This window comes from Colossoma macropomum, unplaced genomic scaffold (genome assembly GCF_904425465.1).
Source record: "Colossoma macropomum unplaced genomic scaffold, Colossoma_macropomum, whole genome shotgun sequence".
NCBI classification, from domain to species: domain Eukaryota; kingdom Metazoa; phylum Chordata; class Actinopteri; order Characiformes; family Serrasalmidae; genus Colossoma; species Colossoma macropomum.
This window is the reverse complement of record NW_023494792.1, coordinates 6012687-6029156: the sequence shown is the minus strand read 5'-3', so window position 1 is coordinate 6029156 and position 16470 is coordinate 6012687. Positions and strand designations below refer to the sequence as shown.

The following is a 16470-nucleotide window of genomic DNA, read 5'->3' as shown; positions in this document are numbered from 1 at the left end:
TCAGTGTACAGTAAGCAATATCTTTAAAACACAACTACTAGGCCACTTTTTGATGGTTTCATTGCTAATTTTACAGCTCTCAATTACATTGTTGATTTCATGAACTCAGGTGAACTCCTAATCCTGTTAGTTTAATGTAAGATTATACCATAAGACAGAGGGAGGATTTCTTTCTCTCTTAAAAACAGGACATTTACCGTAGAACCAAAGAAATACACTCAATGTGAATTCATGTGAATTAAGAAGGTGCAAAATTTGATTTTGTTTGTATTAAGGACAAATTGTCACCTAGTCAAAGAAGCTATGTGGACATGCAGCATGTTTGAATTACAGAACATTACAGAAGGAAGATAAGACCAAACAAGAATACTTCCTTGGACCACACATAAACAAAGGCATCTGTTTGTCATTAGATTGTTTGTCATTAAAACCTGTCTGGGAAAGGAAACACAATTACAACAACATTGCTATTTATTCATAGAGCACAACGTCAGCCTATACTTGGTGGCCTTAACTTTTTCATAGGCATGGAATAGACTCAGAAAGCTTTCAAGTGATAGGTGGAGCTGATATCAGTGATCAGAGACACTCAAAAGCATGAAGATTTACACTGTGCAGTAAAAAGTAGTTTCACTAATGAACGTTTCTGGAAACTGCAGATTAGTGTCTAAAACAGAGCTAAAGTGAACCCAGATGTGAGGAAGTGTATTGCTGGGAGGTCATAGGTTAACACACACACACACACACACACACACACACACACACACACACATACAATTCATGAGTGTTTATTTATGAATGTGTTCTAGTGAACAATTTCAAACATAACACAAAAGCATACACCTTCATTCTATGTCCAAAACGTTGCTATTACTCCACAAGTTCAACACAGACCTATTCAGTTTAAACATGATAGAGAGGGAATTTAATGCAGTAGAATCTGCGCTACTGTTTGTAGGACTCAAAATGCCAAAATAAGCCTCACAAGATGATAAGAAACAGAGATAGGTCGCTATTCATAGAAGCAACACTTCCGCCATATACTGTACCCTCATGAAAGTCAGTGAGATGCTAAAATTTAATCCACATGGGTTCCTTCCTGTATAAAACGAGTGCCACATCTGACTGCCACATGAGCCTTCTACTTCACTTCCACTGACTCTCCAAAGCACCAGCAACAAAGGGGCTGATGCCGATAAGACCTGCTTTAAACTGGCTGCCTGTGGTGCAAGATGCCAAATGAATACAATATGCCAGCTATGCAATGGTGTAGTAGCTAACTGTTCTCACTCATTCACCATACACACATGAGCAAAAGGGCAAAAGGGCTTCTTTTTTTAACATAGGCCACTTTAAAAGCTCACAGAGCTATAAAACACTTAGAAATGGTCACAGACCATTATTGTTGCTAATGGCCACAACCTCAGACCACAATGGGACAGCATTGACAATTTGATTCTATCAATTATACAAAACAACTTTACAGTGAAAAATATTTATGTTTCATATTGCATTAGCTAAATCAGTGGATCTGTCAATACCAGCTTGTGTTCTAACTTGAAAAAAAAAAACAAAAACAAGTACGAAACTATAACTGGGGCAGTACCCATTTTTTCAGTGGGGTGGGACCCTCAAGGGTACATCTCAGTACCTTTAGTCAGGGAACATAATTGTACAATAATCCACTGACATTATATTTTCTAAGTTGTATTGACTGCACACATCCCGTCTCATCTCCAGGGTTATTTCATTGTTCTATTTTAAAACATTAGGTTATGAAAACGTACAAATATGTACTTTTCACCTGGAAAAAACTTATTTAAGGTGCACAATTGGACCTTAAATCCACTGTCATACCTTTGAAGGTACATTTACATTGTTTATACCTTGAAGAAATGTACCTGTAGCGTGTGGTTATTAAAAAATACAAAAAACAAAATGATCATGTGACTGAAAAATAAAAAGCCCATAGACTAACTGGAATATCGCTTGCGCTAACTGCTAAATCATGGAGATTATCACAAGTTGAAAAGGTATTTTAAGGGGTGCTTCAAAAGAATAACAATGTAATAGTATGAATTCTCTTTGAAAAGTATTTTTTTTTTTTAAATAAGCACATGTCTGTGAAAGGCCTACTTGCCAGTTAAGTTAGATTTGAGAGAGAGAGAGACAGAGAGAGAGAGAGAGAGAGAGAGCGCAGGGTGGTGAAACGCAGATTTGCACGAACAGGCCTGAGTCATCCTCTTTCTCCCAGAATAGAGCAGCTCCCAGGATGCTCATCTTAATTCAGCCAAACTCACTCAGGAACACCAGTATGCACTTGCAAAAGTCCTTAACCTGACATTAGCAAACATCCAGCATGCTAACAAGGACGCTAACTGCAGCACATCATTTGCAGTGAATATATGTTTCAAGCTTTACCAAACATATTCATATATATTATTTCACCTTCATATCACACTGCCAGTGCCCTTCCACGTACTTACAAATCTGCACGCTATGGCACTGGTTTTAAATAGAAGTTAGGGCGTCTAAATGCATTTTCCCAGAGCACAACTAAGGGTGAAAAAATTTAAACCGAGAGTGCAGTGCATGCTTTTGCACCCCTTTGGAACCAGGCCTGCAGAGGTGAACAGATAGTGAGAAAAGATAACCTCGCTCAAACTGTTCCTCCCACCCCTCTGTCTCCATCTCTTCTGTTTGGATCCATCTCAGCCCACCCATGCCTTGCTACGCAGGTGCAGGGAATGAGGCCATACTGCTCAAAATGGCTGCACCAGCATCTCACTGCAGTAGCTGTAGAGATCACTGGTACACAGTATAAATCAGTATGTGCTCTTTCTCTCTCTCGCCATCAACATTAACACTATATGGAAGTATTACTCAGAGTACACTGATGCAGCTCTCGTCCTGTATCTCTCTCTCTTTCCCCTTTCTCCTTATTTTTGTTTTGCTTCTTTATATCATATTGGGTCTCAGCAATACATGGAATTAAGTTGTCATTTTACTTTTTAAGGAATTCTATATGCATACCTATGTTAAGCTCAAGTACCCCTTGCAAAACCAATACATACCTCGGCATCAACATCCGGGTCAACCGCGTGTTTGTTTTGCCTAGGCACAGTCCTCGTGCCACCGAGGTCAACACTCAAGACACTCTGACTGGAAGAACGTACGAATTTCATGTCGCTCTTCCTGGAGTCAGCTGTCCCACACAGCTCGTAGTTATACACATGCTGTAAAGTCCCCGTCCCTCCTACGTCTGCGTAAAGGGGTGGATAATATGGAATAACTGGCAGATTGGCACCTGATTTATAAAACATCCGCTCACGTCTCCATCTGTAGCATTTGACTGACAGTATGGCTATGATGGAGACGATAAAGAGAAATGAAACTACAGCCAAGGCCAAGACTAGATAGAAAGTCAGGTTGTCGTTGTAATCCTTGTCGTGCGTAAAGTCAGTGAACTCCGAGAGCACTTCAGGGAAACTGTCCGCCACCGCCACGTTAATATTGACCGTAGCTGAACGAGAGGGCTGCCCGTTGTCCTCCACTACAACAGTGAGCTTCTGCTTCACAGCATCTTTATCGGTCACTTGGCGCACAGTTCTTATTTCTCCATTCTGTGCGCCCACTTCAAACAGCGCCCTGTCTGTGGCTTTCTGCAGTTTATATGAGAGCCAGGCATTCTGTCCAGAGTCCACATCAACAGCCACCACTTTAGTCACGAGATAGCCCACATCTGCTGAGCGAGGCACCATTTCAGCCACCACAGAGCCCCCAGTCTGGACTGGGTACAGAACCTGAGGCGCGTTGTCGTTCTGGTCCTGAATGATAAAGTTCACGGTGGCGTTGGCGCTGAGAGGAGGTGAACCGCCATCTTGCGCTTTAACAGTAACGCTGAATGACTTTATTTGCTCGTAATCGAAGGACTTCAGTGCGTAAATCATCCCACTCCCCGCATCAATCGACACTAAAGAGGATGTAAGCGCTCCGTTTAAATCTTTATCGATAATGAAGTAAGAAATACGCGCGTTCGCCCCCAAGTCTGCGTCATTCGCCTTTACGCTGAGCAAAGACAAAGAGGGAGAGTTATTCTCCGTCACGTACGCAGTATATGTCTCGTGTTCAAACTGAGGCGAATGATCGTTTATGTCTGAAATCTTCACTGACAATGTTTTTGTAGTAGACAAAGGCGGGCGACCGCCATCTTTTGCTGTAATTGTAATGTTATATTCTGCCATTTGCTCTCTGTCTAGGCTGGAGTCGGTCACTATGCTGTAGTAATTGTTCAGAGATGATTCAGTCCTGAATGGCAGGCTTCTGTCAATCGAACAGGTAACCTTTCCGTTTTCCTCAGAATCGCTGTCTTGCACATTGATCATTGCTACAACGGTGCCTGGGGGCGAGTTTTCGGGCAGTGTATTGGAAAAGGACATTAGCGTGATTTTAGGTGTATTATCATTTACATCAGTCACTTCTATGACCACCTCAGCGGAATCAGATAAACCCCCCTGGTCCTTTGCTTGAATTTTAAACTCATGAACAGTGGCCTCTTCAAAGTCAAGCTCCCCAGCGAGCCTAATCTCACCAGTGGATGCATCAATGGAAAATAGGTCTCTGATTTTAGGCGTTGTGTGTTCAAAGTAATAACCAACGTGTGCATTAGAGACGGTATCTGCATCAGTAGCGTTCACTGTAAGCAGTAATGCTCCCTGTGCTGTGTTTTCAGGCACAGAGACCCTATAAGAATGCTTTGGGAATAGAGGGGCATTGTCATTGCTATCTAAAACAACAATATGGATTTTTACAGTACCAGAGCGTTTAGGGTTGCCTCCATCAGTAGCAGTTATCGTTAGATACAGCTGTTCTTCTTTCTCTCTGTCCAACTGGGACTGCAGAACAAGTTCAACGTTTTTACCACTACCCGCGCGGCTCTGTGTTTTCAGGCTGAAGTGGTCAGTGGGGTGAATAGAGTAGCTCTGAATGCCGTTCAATCCCACATCAGGGTCGAGCGCACTGTCCACGGAAAAGCGCGCGCCAACAGAGGCTGACTCGCTTATTTCCAGCTTAATCTCTCCCCGTGGAAATGCAGGACTGTTATCGTTAACATCTAATATCTCCACGGTGACCCTATAGAGCTCTATGGGATTCTCCAGAATAATCTCGAAGCTGATGCTGCACGTAGACATGGCGCTCGAGCAGAGGAGCTCGCGATCCATTCTCTCCTTCACGATGATATGTCCTTTGTCCCTATCCAGCTCCACATACTCACGCCCACTTGCTGTGAAGATCCGAGCCTTACCCGTGGTCAAGCGTTTAGGTTCCAGACCCAGATCTTTCACGATGTCTCCGACAAAAGAACCGGGAGGCATTTCCTCAGGCACGGAGTAACGGACCTGCCCTGATGCGCTCTGGAGTAAATGCGCGCAGACAAAAAGCACCCAGGATAGCCGCGCGAGAGAGCCGTTTTTATCCATTACGCCGCGGTATCTCTCTCAAGATTGATATCCAATATCTAATAGCTTGTACGTTAAAAAACACGTAGTGCATCCATTATTAAATAGGAAACAAATATGCACAAAGATGAGAGCGTCAGGAAAGATTAGAGTCCTGCCAGTGTACAAAATGAAATGGGCAACCATGACCGTAGACATGCGCAAAAGGCACGAAAATGGGAGGCGCAGAATATGTATAGATCAGAAAAATCAAGCCCACTAACCAACAGCGACGCTCAGGGATCAGAATAGGAACTACACACGACCTGACTCAGCTTAGAGAAAGTGTAGTGATCATCTGTGTTGAACATGGTTGGATGTCACAAATGAACACTCTAAAACGCACGAAATGAATGTAGCAAAGTCTATTCATGCCTGTGTGTAGCGTGGAGTAGTGGTGTACATCTCTGTGTACATCTAAAAAATAAAAAGTAGTTTTTCGTTTGAATTTTTAAGTTTTAAAAAAAGTTTAAAACGTTTTTAGTTAAATAATTTCATAATAGTTTCTTTAAATCCAAAATTTTTGTAGTTAAATTGCCACCTGCATTGACACCGGTATTGCAGTTTCCAGCTCTCTGAGAAAAAAAAAAGCAAAAGGAAGACGATAGATAGATAGATAGATAGATAGACAGATAGACAGAACAATTAAAGCAGTCTAAGGTCAGTGATTTCACGGATCCAACCTCACCTGAATCTCTGATTCTCCAAGTGACTGATTATGCTCTTGTACACGCAGCAGCGTTTGAGTTCCACTTGTTTCCAGGCTAATGATGCTCTGACTACCTGGCCTGACGTACTTCATATCACTCTTTCTAGAGTCAGCTGTCCCACACATCTCGTAATTAAACGCTTGCTTTAAAGTCCCCGTCCCTCCTACGTCTGCGTAAAGGGGTGGATAATATGGAATAACTGGCAGATTGGCACCTGATTTATAAAACATCCGCTCACGTCTCCATCTGTAGCATTTGACTGACAGTATGGCTATGATGGAGACGATAAAGAGAAATGAAACTACAGCCAAGGCCAAGACTAGATAGAAAGTCAGGTTGTCGTTGTAATCCTTGTCGTGCGTGAAGTCAGTGAACTCCGAGAGCACTTCAGGGAAACTGTCCGCCACCGCCACGTTAATATTGACCGTAGCTGAACGAGAGGGCTGCCCGTTGTCCTCCACTACAACAGTGAGCTTCTGCTTCACAGCATCTTTATCGGTCACTTGGCGCACAGTTCTTATTTCTCCATTCTGTGCGCCCACTTCAAACAGCGCCCTGTCTGTGGCTTTCTGCAGTTTATATGAGAGCCAGGCATTCTGTCCAGAGTCCACATCAACAGCCACCACTTTAGTCACGAGATAGCCCACATCTGCTGAGCGAGGCACCATTTCAGCCACCACAGAGCCCCCAGTCTGGACTGGGTACAGAACCTGAGGCGCGTTGTCGTTCTGGTCCTGAATGATGATCTTCACACTCACATTGCTACTAAGAGGTGGGTTTCCTCCGTCCTGCGCTTTTAGGCGGATATTAAACTCTTTTGTTTGCTCGTAATCAAAAGAGCGAACAGCCAGAATCTCTCCGCTCTCTGCATGAACTGAAATATAAGTGGAGGCTGAAACTCCATTAACGAGAACATCCTCAAGAAAATATGAAATGCGCGCATTGTTACCAGAGTCTTTATCACTTGCTGTGACTGCAAATATAGACACTCCAGGTGTGTTATTTTCCATCACATAAGCGGTGTAAGACTGACGCTGGAACACAGGGGCGTTGTCATTGACATCCGATATTTTAAGCTGCAGTGTTTTATTAGTAGAGAATGAAGGTGAGCCCTCATCAGTAGCTCTGATTGTTATATTATATTCTGAAACCTTCTCACGATCTAAAAACTGATCTGTGACCAAACTATAGAAATTAGAGGAGGATGATTTGATGCGAAATGGTAAATCTGAATTCACTGAACATTTAATCTGTCCGTTTTTACCGGAGTCTATATCTTTAATATTGAGCATCGCTATAACAGTCTCCGGGGCGGAGTCCTCTGGGATGGGATTGGAAAAAGAGATAACACTGATAACAGGAGCATTGTCATTTACATCAGTGATCTCAACCAGCACTTTACTGGTATCAGTTAACCCGTCCTTATCCATTGCTTTGACATTCAGTTCGTACTGTTTGGATTTTTCATAATCTAAGATATCATTTACTCGAATGTCTCCTGTGTTTGGATCTATGGTGAAAAACTCCATAGCTTTTCCGGTGCTCTGCGAAAATGAATATGTAACCTCACCGTTAGGTCCCTGATCCTTATCTGTAGCTCTTACAGTCACTACTATACTGTTCTTGGGAACATTTTCTGGTAAAGACACTCGGTAAACTGGCTGACTGAAAACAGGAGGATTGTCGTTTGCATCAATAACAATGACGGTTATTTTAACTGTTCCAGATTTCTGAGGAGAGCCTCCATCAAACGCTGTCAGAATTAATTTATGCTCTTCTTGTTGCTCTCTGTCTAAAGGTGTTTTTAATTCCATCTCAACATACTTGGTGCCGTCATTACGCGACAATTCTTTCAAAGTGAAATGATCTGTTGGATTCAGAGTGTATCTCTGCAGTGTGTTCTGTCCTACGTCTGGATCATGCGCACTCTCTAATGAAAACAGTGAACCTGCGACCATAGATTCCTTAATTTCAATACTGATGTCTTTCTTATTAAAAACAGGAGCATGATCATTAATATCTAATATTTCTACATCAATTCTGTGCAGCTCCATCGGGTTTTCTAGAATGATCTGGAAATGTAAGGAGCATGGAGTGACCTGGGCGCACAGCTCCTCTCTATCTATCCTCTCTCTCACTACCAGAGTCCCTTTATCCACATTTAGACCGATGTACTCACGACTGTCCTCCGTGAAGATCCGCGCTCGACCAGATTTCAGTCTTTTAACATCCAAACCGAGATCCTGAACGATATTTCCCACAACAGAGCCCTTATTCATCTCCTCAGGAGTGGAGTAACGGACCTGCCCGCGCGCAACGGTCAGAACAAAGACAAACAGGACGAGAAACTGCATCAGCCGTCGACAAACACGAGAGATGGAGCCTGTGTTCCGGGCGTTATGAGAACAAAGGACATCCATGATGGAAATCGTTCAATACAGCTTCGAATATGAGAAAAACGCGAATCAAAATGAATATTATTGTATGTAATAGCAAGTAATGCTCGTATCTGCGCGCACACTGGAGTATCAATCTGAAATGAAGAACAATTTTTCTTCATGCATGATGTCAGAATGTGGAGGAGGATCCACAAATGAGCTTCAAAAACCTGCACACACTGACCAACAGCGGCACTCAGAGCACTGAAAGAAAATTACAACGAAAAACAAAATTTGTGGAAATATCTGAAATTAACAATTATGGAACGGATAGACAGCTAACATTTAAAATAATAACTAAAAATAATAATAATAATAAAAAGAATAATGATGTTGTCCTTGAAAAAGCCAACAGTTTGGTATAAAATAATAATAAGAAGATTAAGATTAAGAATAAGAATAATGAGAATAATGTTAATGAATGAAAATGAAATAAACATAATAAATACTTACTCTGTGAAATATGACCATACAGTTAAACACCTCAGTGCTATACTAAACCATAATAGTGTTAAATACTTTGTAGCAGCTCTAAAACGTTTGTCAGTTACTAAATCTCACCTGATCCTCCGACTCATGGTTCAGTTTCTGCTTCTGCGCATGCGTGAGTGTTTGCGTTCCACTGGTGTCCAAGCTAATGATGCTCTCACTGGAAGGTCTGGCATATTTCAGATCACTCTTTCTGGAGTCAGTCGTTCTGCAGACCTCATAATTATACACATGCTGTAAAGTCCCCGTCCCTCCTACGTCTGCGTAAAGGGGTGGGTAATATGGAATAACTGGCAGATTGGCACCTGATTTATAAAACATCCGCTCACGTCTCCATCTGTAGCATTTGACTGACAGTATGGCTATGATGGAGACGATAAAGAGAAATGAAACTACAGCCAAGGCCAAGACTAGATAGAAAGTCAGGTTGTCGTTGTAATCCTTGTCGTGCGTGAAGTCAGTGAACTCCGAGAGCACTTCAGGGAAACTGTCCGCCACCGCCACGTTAATATTGACCGTAGCTGAACGAGAGGGCTGCCCGTTGTCCTCCACTACAACAGTGAGCTTCTGCTTCACAGCATCTTTATCGGTCACTTGGCGCACAGTTCTTATTTCTCCATTCTGTGCGCCCACTTCAAACAGCGCCCTGTCTGTGGCTTTCTGCAGTTTATATGAGAGCCAGGCATTCTGTCCAGAGTCCACATCAACAGCCACCACTTTAGTCACGAGATAGCCCACATCTGCTGAACGAGGCACCATTTCAGCCACCACAGAGCCCCCAGTCTGGACTGGGTACAGAACCTGAGGCGCGTTGTCGTTCTGGTCCTGAATGATGATCTTCACACTCACATTGCTACTGAGAGGTGGGTTTCCTCCGTCCTGCGCTTTTACGCGGATATTAAACTCTTTTGTTTGCTCGTAATCAAAAGAACGAACAGCCAGAATCTCTCCGCTCTCTGCATGAACTGAAATATAAGTGGAGGCTGAAACTCCATTAACGAGAACATCCTCAAGAAAATATGAAATGCGCGCATTGTTACCAGAGTCTTTATCACTTGCTGTAACTGCAAATATAGACACTCCAGGTGTGTTATTTTCCATCACATAAGCGGTGTAAGACTGACGCTGGAACACAGGGGCGTTGTCATTGACATCCGATATTTTAAGCTGCAGTGTTTTATTAGTAGAGAATGAAGGTGAGCCCTCATCAGTAGCTCTGATTGTTATATTATATTCTGAAACCTTCTCACGATCTAAATACTGATCGGTGACCAAACTATAGAAATTAGAGGAGGATGATTTGATGCGAAATGGTAAATCTGAATTCACTGAACATTTAATCTGTCCGTTTTTACCGGAGTCTATATCTTTAATATTGAGCATCGCTATAACAGTCTCCGGGGCGGAGTCCTCTGGGATGGGGTTGGAAAAAGAGATAACACTGATAACAGGAGCATTGTCATTTACATCAGTGATCTCAACCAGCACTTTACTGGTATCAGTCAGCCCCCATTTATCCCTTGCCTCAACATTCAATTCATACTGTTTGGATTTTTCATAATCCAAAGGACTATTAACTTTCATTTCTCCAGTATAAGAATCAATACTGAACAAGCCTATAGCCTCTATTCCGGTGCTTTGCGAAAATGAATAAGTGACCTCACCATTCGCTCCTTGATCCTTGTCTGTAGCACTTACAGTCACTACTATACTGTTCTTGGGAACATTTTCTGGTAAAGACACTCGGTAAACTGGCTGACTGAACACGGGAGGATTGTCGTTTGCATCAATAACAATGACGGTTATTTTAACTGTTCCAGATTTCTGAGGAGAGCCTCCATCAAATGCTGTCAGAATTAATTTATGCTCTTCTTGTTGCTCTCTGTCTAAAGCTGTCTGTAACACCATCTCAACATACTTGGTGCCGTCATTACGCGACAATTCTTTCAAAGTGAAATGATCTGTTGGATTCAGAGTGTATCTCTGCAATGCGTTTAAACCTACATCAGGGTCACGCGCACTTTCTAAAGAAAACCGAGCACCAGGGACGGCTGACTCACTTATGTCAAAATCAATTTCCTTTCTTGCAAAAACAGGAGCATGATCATTAATATCTAATATTTCCACATCAATTCTGTGCAGCTCCATCGGGTTTTCTAGAATGATCTGGAAGTGTAAGGAGCATGGAGTGACCTGGGCGCACAGCTCCTCTCTATCTATCCTCTCTCTCACTACCAGAGTCCCTTTATCCACATTTAGACCGATGTACTCACGACTGTCCTCCGTGAAGATCCGCGCTCGACCAGATTTCAGTCTTTTAACATCCAAACCGAGATCCTGAACGATATTTCCCACAACAGAGCCCTTATTCATCTCCTCAGGAATGGAGTAACGGACCTGCCCGCGCGCAACGGTCAGAACAAAGACAAACAGGACGAGAAACTGCATCAGCCGTCGACAAACCCCAGAGATGGAGCCTGTGTTCCGGGCGTTATGAGAACAAAGGACATCCATCTTTAATACTGCAAATACTTCAGTCCAGCTTCCAGTATGTGAACTAATACTCATTTACTTAAGACAGAAATGAAAATGCACTAATATTATTCGAATGTGCTGAAAGGCAATGCCCAACTACGCGTGCGCGCTTGAGGGACGATCTGAAATGGAGATATTTTGCTTTGTGCATGATGTCAGAATGTGGAGGAGGATCCACAAATGAGATTCAAAACCCTGCACGCACTGACCAACAGCGGCACTCAGAGCACTGAAAGAAAATTGCAACAGCAAATAGTTTGAATATATTCCGCAGTACGAGCACATTTCATATGGAAATTACTCAGATCGATTAAAGTAAAAAATAAATAAATAAATAAATAAAAAAAAAAATTAAATACAACTACTAACAGTAATCATGATAATAGTAGTAATAGGCTTGTATAGGTAAAAAATTAAATCTGTGCACTATAAAACCAAACTGCACATCTTCATGAAAGAATTTAGTTAACACAAATACTACAGAAACCGGAGTGACTGAAAATTTCAAAGTAACCCACAAATGAATTGTTGAGAAGTTACTCAGTCATTTTGAGTGAGATCTTTTTTAAGCATTTTTTTTTTGTTACTGTAACTTTATTTAAATGTATTATACTCACTGTTTTTATTTAAGTTAACTTTACACACAAATTCAAACAGGCCAATAATGGGTTGTTTTTCAAGATTGTTGAAAATGTAACCCTCTTCTAACTAAATATGCACACTTCTAATAAATGACTGACTGTTTACTCCATTTATTAGTCATAGTCTTAGCGTATTCAAAACAATCTACATCAAAAGTGATGGACGCCAAGCACATGAAATAGTCTTGATGTCTATCAGGAGTAGCTGTTCTCCTCAGCACAGCTGGAATATGTTCTAATGTTTTTGGCTATAACATCAGTGACTGAGCTGTTGGGGTGTTCTGTATCAGTGGATTTATGATAAACTGCATAAATGTTTACATTTAAATTATTTGGACTTCACGTGCTTGGCTCGTAACTTTATTTTGATGATTTCAAACACTGAAACGGAATCTTTGAATTGAATCAACTTGTTACAATTTAGTTTAGACTTCTCAGCTTCACTTGATAAATGTTCAGTCAGTGCAATCTTGTTGAGTAAAAGCCACATCATTCCTATTTGCTCTTGGTACCATATATTTGCATATTGGGCGTGTCTTTCCACCTGGTTTACCCTACCATCTGTGTGTTGTCATTCTCCCCAGCCTACCCTTCCCTAGGTTATTTTTGTTTTCTAAAATTTGGTAAATCCTTTCACCCAGTAATGACTGAAAGTCAGTGTTGAGGGAGCTGAGTTATCAAGTTCCCACATGTTGAGTCTGGTTTTGAGTTGGCTAAATGCTGTAGAGATCACATCTGCACTGTGGTTCAGAGATGGTCCAGAGTAATATTAAGTTAGATAAGACATTGTTATGAATCTTTATTAATATCAAGTTCCTGCAGTACAATATGAATTTGTTATAATAATAGTCTAGTTTAGCCTTGCAGTTAATTTCTATTTACAATTACTTACTTGTATTGAGTTAGTACGGCTATAACATGTAAGTCCAAAATACTCAAACATTTTAAGATCAACAAAACGAATGGAGTAAGCAGAATTTACTCAATTTACTTAAGTGTATACAACATATATTTTCACACTTAGTTCAGGGAAATATTTAAGGTCAAATGATTCAACTTATTTTAAGTTAAATCATTTAAGGCAATGGGTTTCCTCAAACCATTTCAGTTGACTTAAATCAGCAGATTTTACAGTGTGACTCTGGGACTGAAAATTACACATAAAAAGTGAAAAAAAAAACAAAAAAAAAAACTTTTTAACAGAATGTGATAATGTCACCATGTTTTGTTCTGTAGAAATAATTAATCAGTGAATACAGGACCTCGAAAAAAAAAGGTTTCTGAATTTTCAGATCTCACCTGATCCTCAGAGTCATTGGCCAGATTTTCTCTCTGCGCACGCGTCAGAGTCTGTGTTCCACTGGTGTCCAAGCTAATGATGCTCTCACTGGAAGGTCTGACATATTTCAGATCACTCTTTCTGGAGTCAGTCGTTCTGCAAACCTCATAATTATACACATGCTGTAAAGTCCCCGTCCCTCCTACGTCTGCGTAAAGGGGTGGATAATATGGAATAACTGGCAGATTCGCACCTGATTTGTAAAACATCCGCTCACGTCTCCATCTGTAGCATTTGACTGACAGTATGGCTATGATGGAGACGATAAAGAGAAATGAAACTACAGCCAAGGCCAAGACTAGATAGAAAGTCAGGTTGTCGTTGTAATCCTTGTCGTGCGTAAAGTCAGTGAACTCCGAGAGCACTTCAGGGAAACTGTCCGCCACCGCCACGTTAATATTGACCGTAGCTGAACGAGAGGGCTGCCCATTGTCCTCCACTACAACAGTGAGCTTCTGCTTCACAGCATCTTTATCGGTCACTTGGCGCACAGTTCTTATTTCTCCATTCTGTGCGCCCACTTCAAACAGCGCCCTGTCTGTGGCTTTCTGCAGTTTATATGAGAGCCAGGCATTCTGTCCAGAGTCCACATCAACAGCCACCACTTTAGTCACGAGATAGCCCACATCTGCTGAGCGAGGCACCATTTCAGCCACCACAGAGCCCCCAGTCTGGACTGGGTACAGAACCTGAGGCGCGTTGTCGTTCTGGTCCTGAATGATGATCTTCACACTCACATTGCTACTGAGAGGTGGGTTTCCTCCGTCCTGCGCTTTTACGCGGATATTAAACTCTTTTGTTTGCTCGTAATCAAAAGAACGAACAGCCAGAATCTCTCCGCTCTCTGCATGAACTGAAATATAAGTGGAGGCTGAAACTCCATTAACGAGAACATCCTCAAGAAAATATGAAATGCGCGCATTGTTACCAGAGTCTTTATCACTTGCCGTGACTGCAAATATAGACACTCCAGGTGTGTTATTTTCCATCACATAAGCGGTGTAAGACTGACGCTGGAACACAGGGGCGTTGTCATTGACATCAGATATTTTAATATTCAAGATTTTGCTCGTGGATAAAGAGGGAGAACCCTCATCAGTAGCTGTTATTGTTATATTATATTCAGACACCTTCTCACGATCTAAAAGCTGATCAGTGACTACACTGAAGAAATTCGTAGATGTCGATTTGATTTTAAAGGGCGCGTCGCGAGCTATTGAACATTTTACCTGCCCATTTTTCCCCGAATCTAAATCTTTGACGTTCAGCATCGCTATCACTGTCTCCGGGGCGGAGTCTTCTGGTATCGCCTGAGAAAATGAAATTATGCTTATGATAGGTGCATTATCATTAATATCAGCAACTTCAATCACCACTTTAGAGGAATCTGTCAGGCCTCCTTTGTCTGATGCTTCAACAGTAATTTGAAAATGTTTTGACTTCTCGAAGTCCAGATCACCGTTTACAGTGATCTCACCGGTCTCAGAATCAATGTTAAATAAATTCAAGCTCTTTCCGGTGCTTTGAGAAAATGAATACGTCACCTGAGCGTTTGTGCCTTTGTCTTTATCTGTAGCAGTTACTGTGGCGACATAGGTGCCCTTGGGTGAATTCTCCAGCAGGGAAACGCGATATACAGGCAGACTAAATACAGGGGAATTATCGTTTGCATCCATAACTGTTACGGTTATCTTAACAGTGCCAGATTTCTGTGGATTTCCTCCATCAAATGCCACCAGAGTCAATAAATGATCTTCTTGATTCTCTCTATCTAAAAGTGTTTGCAACACCATTTCTATGTATTTCAGCCCATCATTACCGGCCACTTCTTTCAGAGAAAAATGGTCTGTTGGGTTGAGTGTGTACCTCTGTAGAGCATTAAGACCTACATCAGGATCATGAGCGCTGTCTAAAGAAAATTTCGCTCCAGGTAGAGCTGATTCACTAATTTGAAAACCAATTTCTCTTCTTGTAAAAACAGGCGCATTATCATTAATATCTAATATTTCTACATCGACCTGATGCAGCTCCATCGGGTTTTCTAGAATGATCTGGAAATGTAAGGAGCATGGAGTGACCTGGGCGCACAGCTGCTCTCTATCTATCCTCTCTCTCACTACCAGAGTCCCTTTATCCACATTTAGACCGATGTACTCACGACTGTCCTCCGTGAAGATCCGCGCTCGACCAGATTTCAGTCTTTTAACATCCAAACCGAGATCCTGAACGATATTTCCCACAACAGAGCCCTTATTCATCTCCTCAGGAATGGAGTAACGGACCTGCCCGCGCGCAACGGTCAGAACAAAGACAAACAGGACGAGAAACTGCACCAGCCGTCGACAAACACGAGAGATAGAGCCTGTATTCCGGGCGTTATGAGAACAAAGGACATCCATGATGGAAATCGTTCAATACAGCTTCGAATATCCAAATCAATATTCAATCATTTGAAGAAAATATACAAGAAAAAAATGATGAAGTATTATTCGATTGCGCTGAGAGGCAATGCCCGCCTGTGTGTTTATGTTGGTGAGACAGTCTGGAATGAGATATTTTGCTTCATGCATGATGTCAGAATGTGGAGGAGGATCCACAAATGAGCTTTAAAAACCCGCACACACTGACCAACAGCGGCACTCAGAGCACTGAAAGAAAATTACACGGAAAAAAAAAAAAGGAAAATTCTAAAAAAGAAAATTAATAAAAATAAAAGTATTTTATATGGACGTGAGGCACACAGCTTAACATATTGGCATTTTAGTGGTAAGTATTAATAATAATAATAATAATAATAATAATGTTAAACGTAATGAAATA

The 16470-nt window shown here is 41.7% G+C and overlaps 5 protein-coding genes across 9 annotated transcripts in view; all 5 read right to left on the bottom strand.

Moving 5' to 3' along the window:
• The window catches only part of LOC118811457 (protocadherin gamma-A11-like), a 192282-nt gene that overhangs the window by 38405 nt on the left and 137407 nt on the right, over positions 1-16470 (bottom strand). The window lies entirely within an intron of this gene.
• On the bottom strand, positions 1861-5598 carry LOC118811469 (protocadherin gamma-A12-like). The gene has a single exon (XM_036575698.1). The coding sequence runs from the start codon at positions 5478-5480 to the stop codon at positions 3045-3047; it is 2436 nt and encodes an 811-aa protein (XP_036431591.1). The 5' UTR covers positions 5481-5598; the 3' UTR covers positions 1861-3044.
• LOC118811465 (protocadherin gamma-A10-like) lies at positions 6144-8801 on the bottom strand. The gene has a single exon (XM_036575694.1). It carries the CDS (start codon positions 8626-8628, stop codon positions 6169-6171), a length of 2460 nt encoding a protein of 819 aa, XP_036431587.1. The 5' UTR covers positions 8629-8801; the 3' UTR covers positions 6144-6168.
• On the bottom strand, positions 8993-11637 carry LOC118811475 (protocadherin gamma-A10-like). The gene has a single exon (XM_036575703.1). It carries the CDS (start codon positions 11581-11583, stop codon positions 9190-9192), a length of 2394 nt encoding a protein of 797 aa, XP_036431596.1. The 5' UTR covers positions 11584-11637; the 3' UTR covers positions 8993-9189.
• On the bottom strand, positions 13554-16469 carry LOC118812682 (protocadherin gamma-A2-like). The gene has a single exon (XM_036577805.1). It carries the CDS (start codon positions 16047-16049, stop codon positions 13554-13556), a length of 2496 nt encoding a protein of 831 aa, XP_036433698.1. The 5' UTR covers positions 16050-16469.

Bases quoted from the DNA above. Each gene is read 5' to 3' on its own strand.
- LOC118811469 (XM_036575698.1), bottom strand. From the start codon at position 5,480: ATGGATAAAAACGGCTCTCTCGCGCGGCTATCCTGGGTGCTTTTTGTC.
- LOC118811465 (XM_036575694.1), bottom strand. From the start codon at position 8,628: ATGGATGTCCTTTGTTCTCATAACGCCCGGAACACAGGCTCCATCTCT.
- LOC118811475 (XM_036575703.1), bottom strand. From the start codon at position 11,583: ATGCAGTTTCTCGTCCTGTTTGTCTTTGTTCTGACCGTTGCGCGCGGG.
- LOC118812682 (XM_036577805.1), bottom strand. From the start codon at position 16,049: ATGGATGTCCTTTGTTCTCATAACGCCCGGAATACAGGCTCTATCTCT.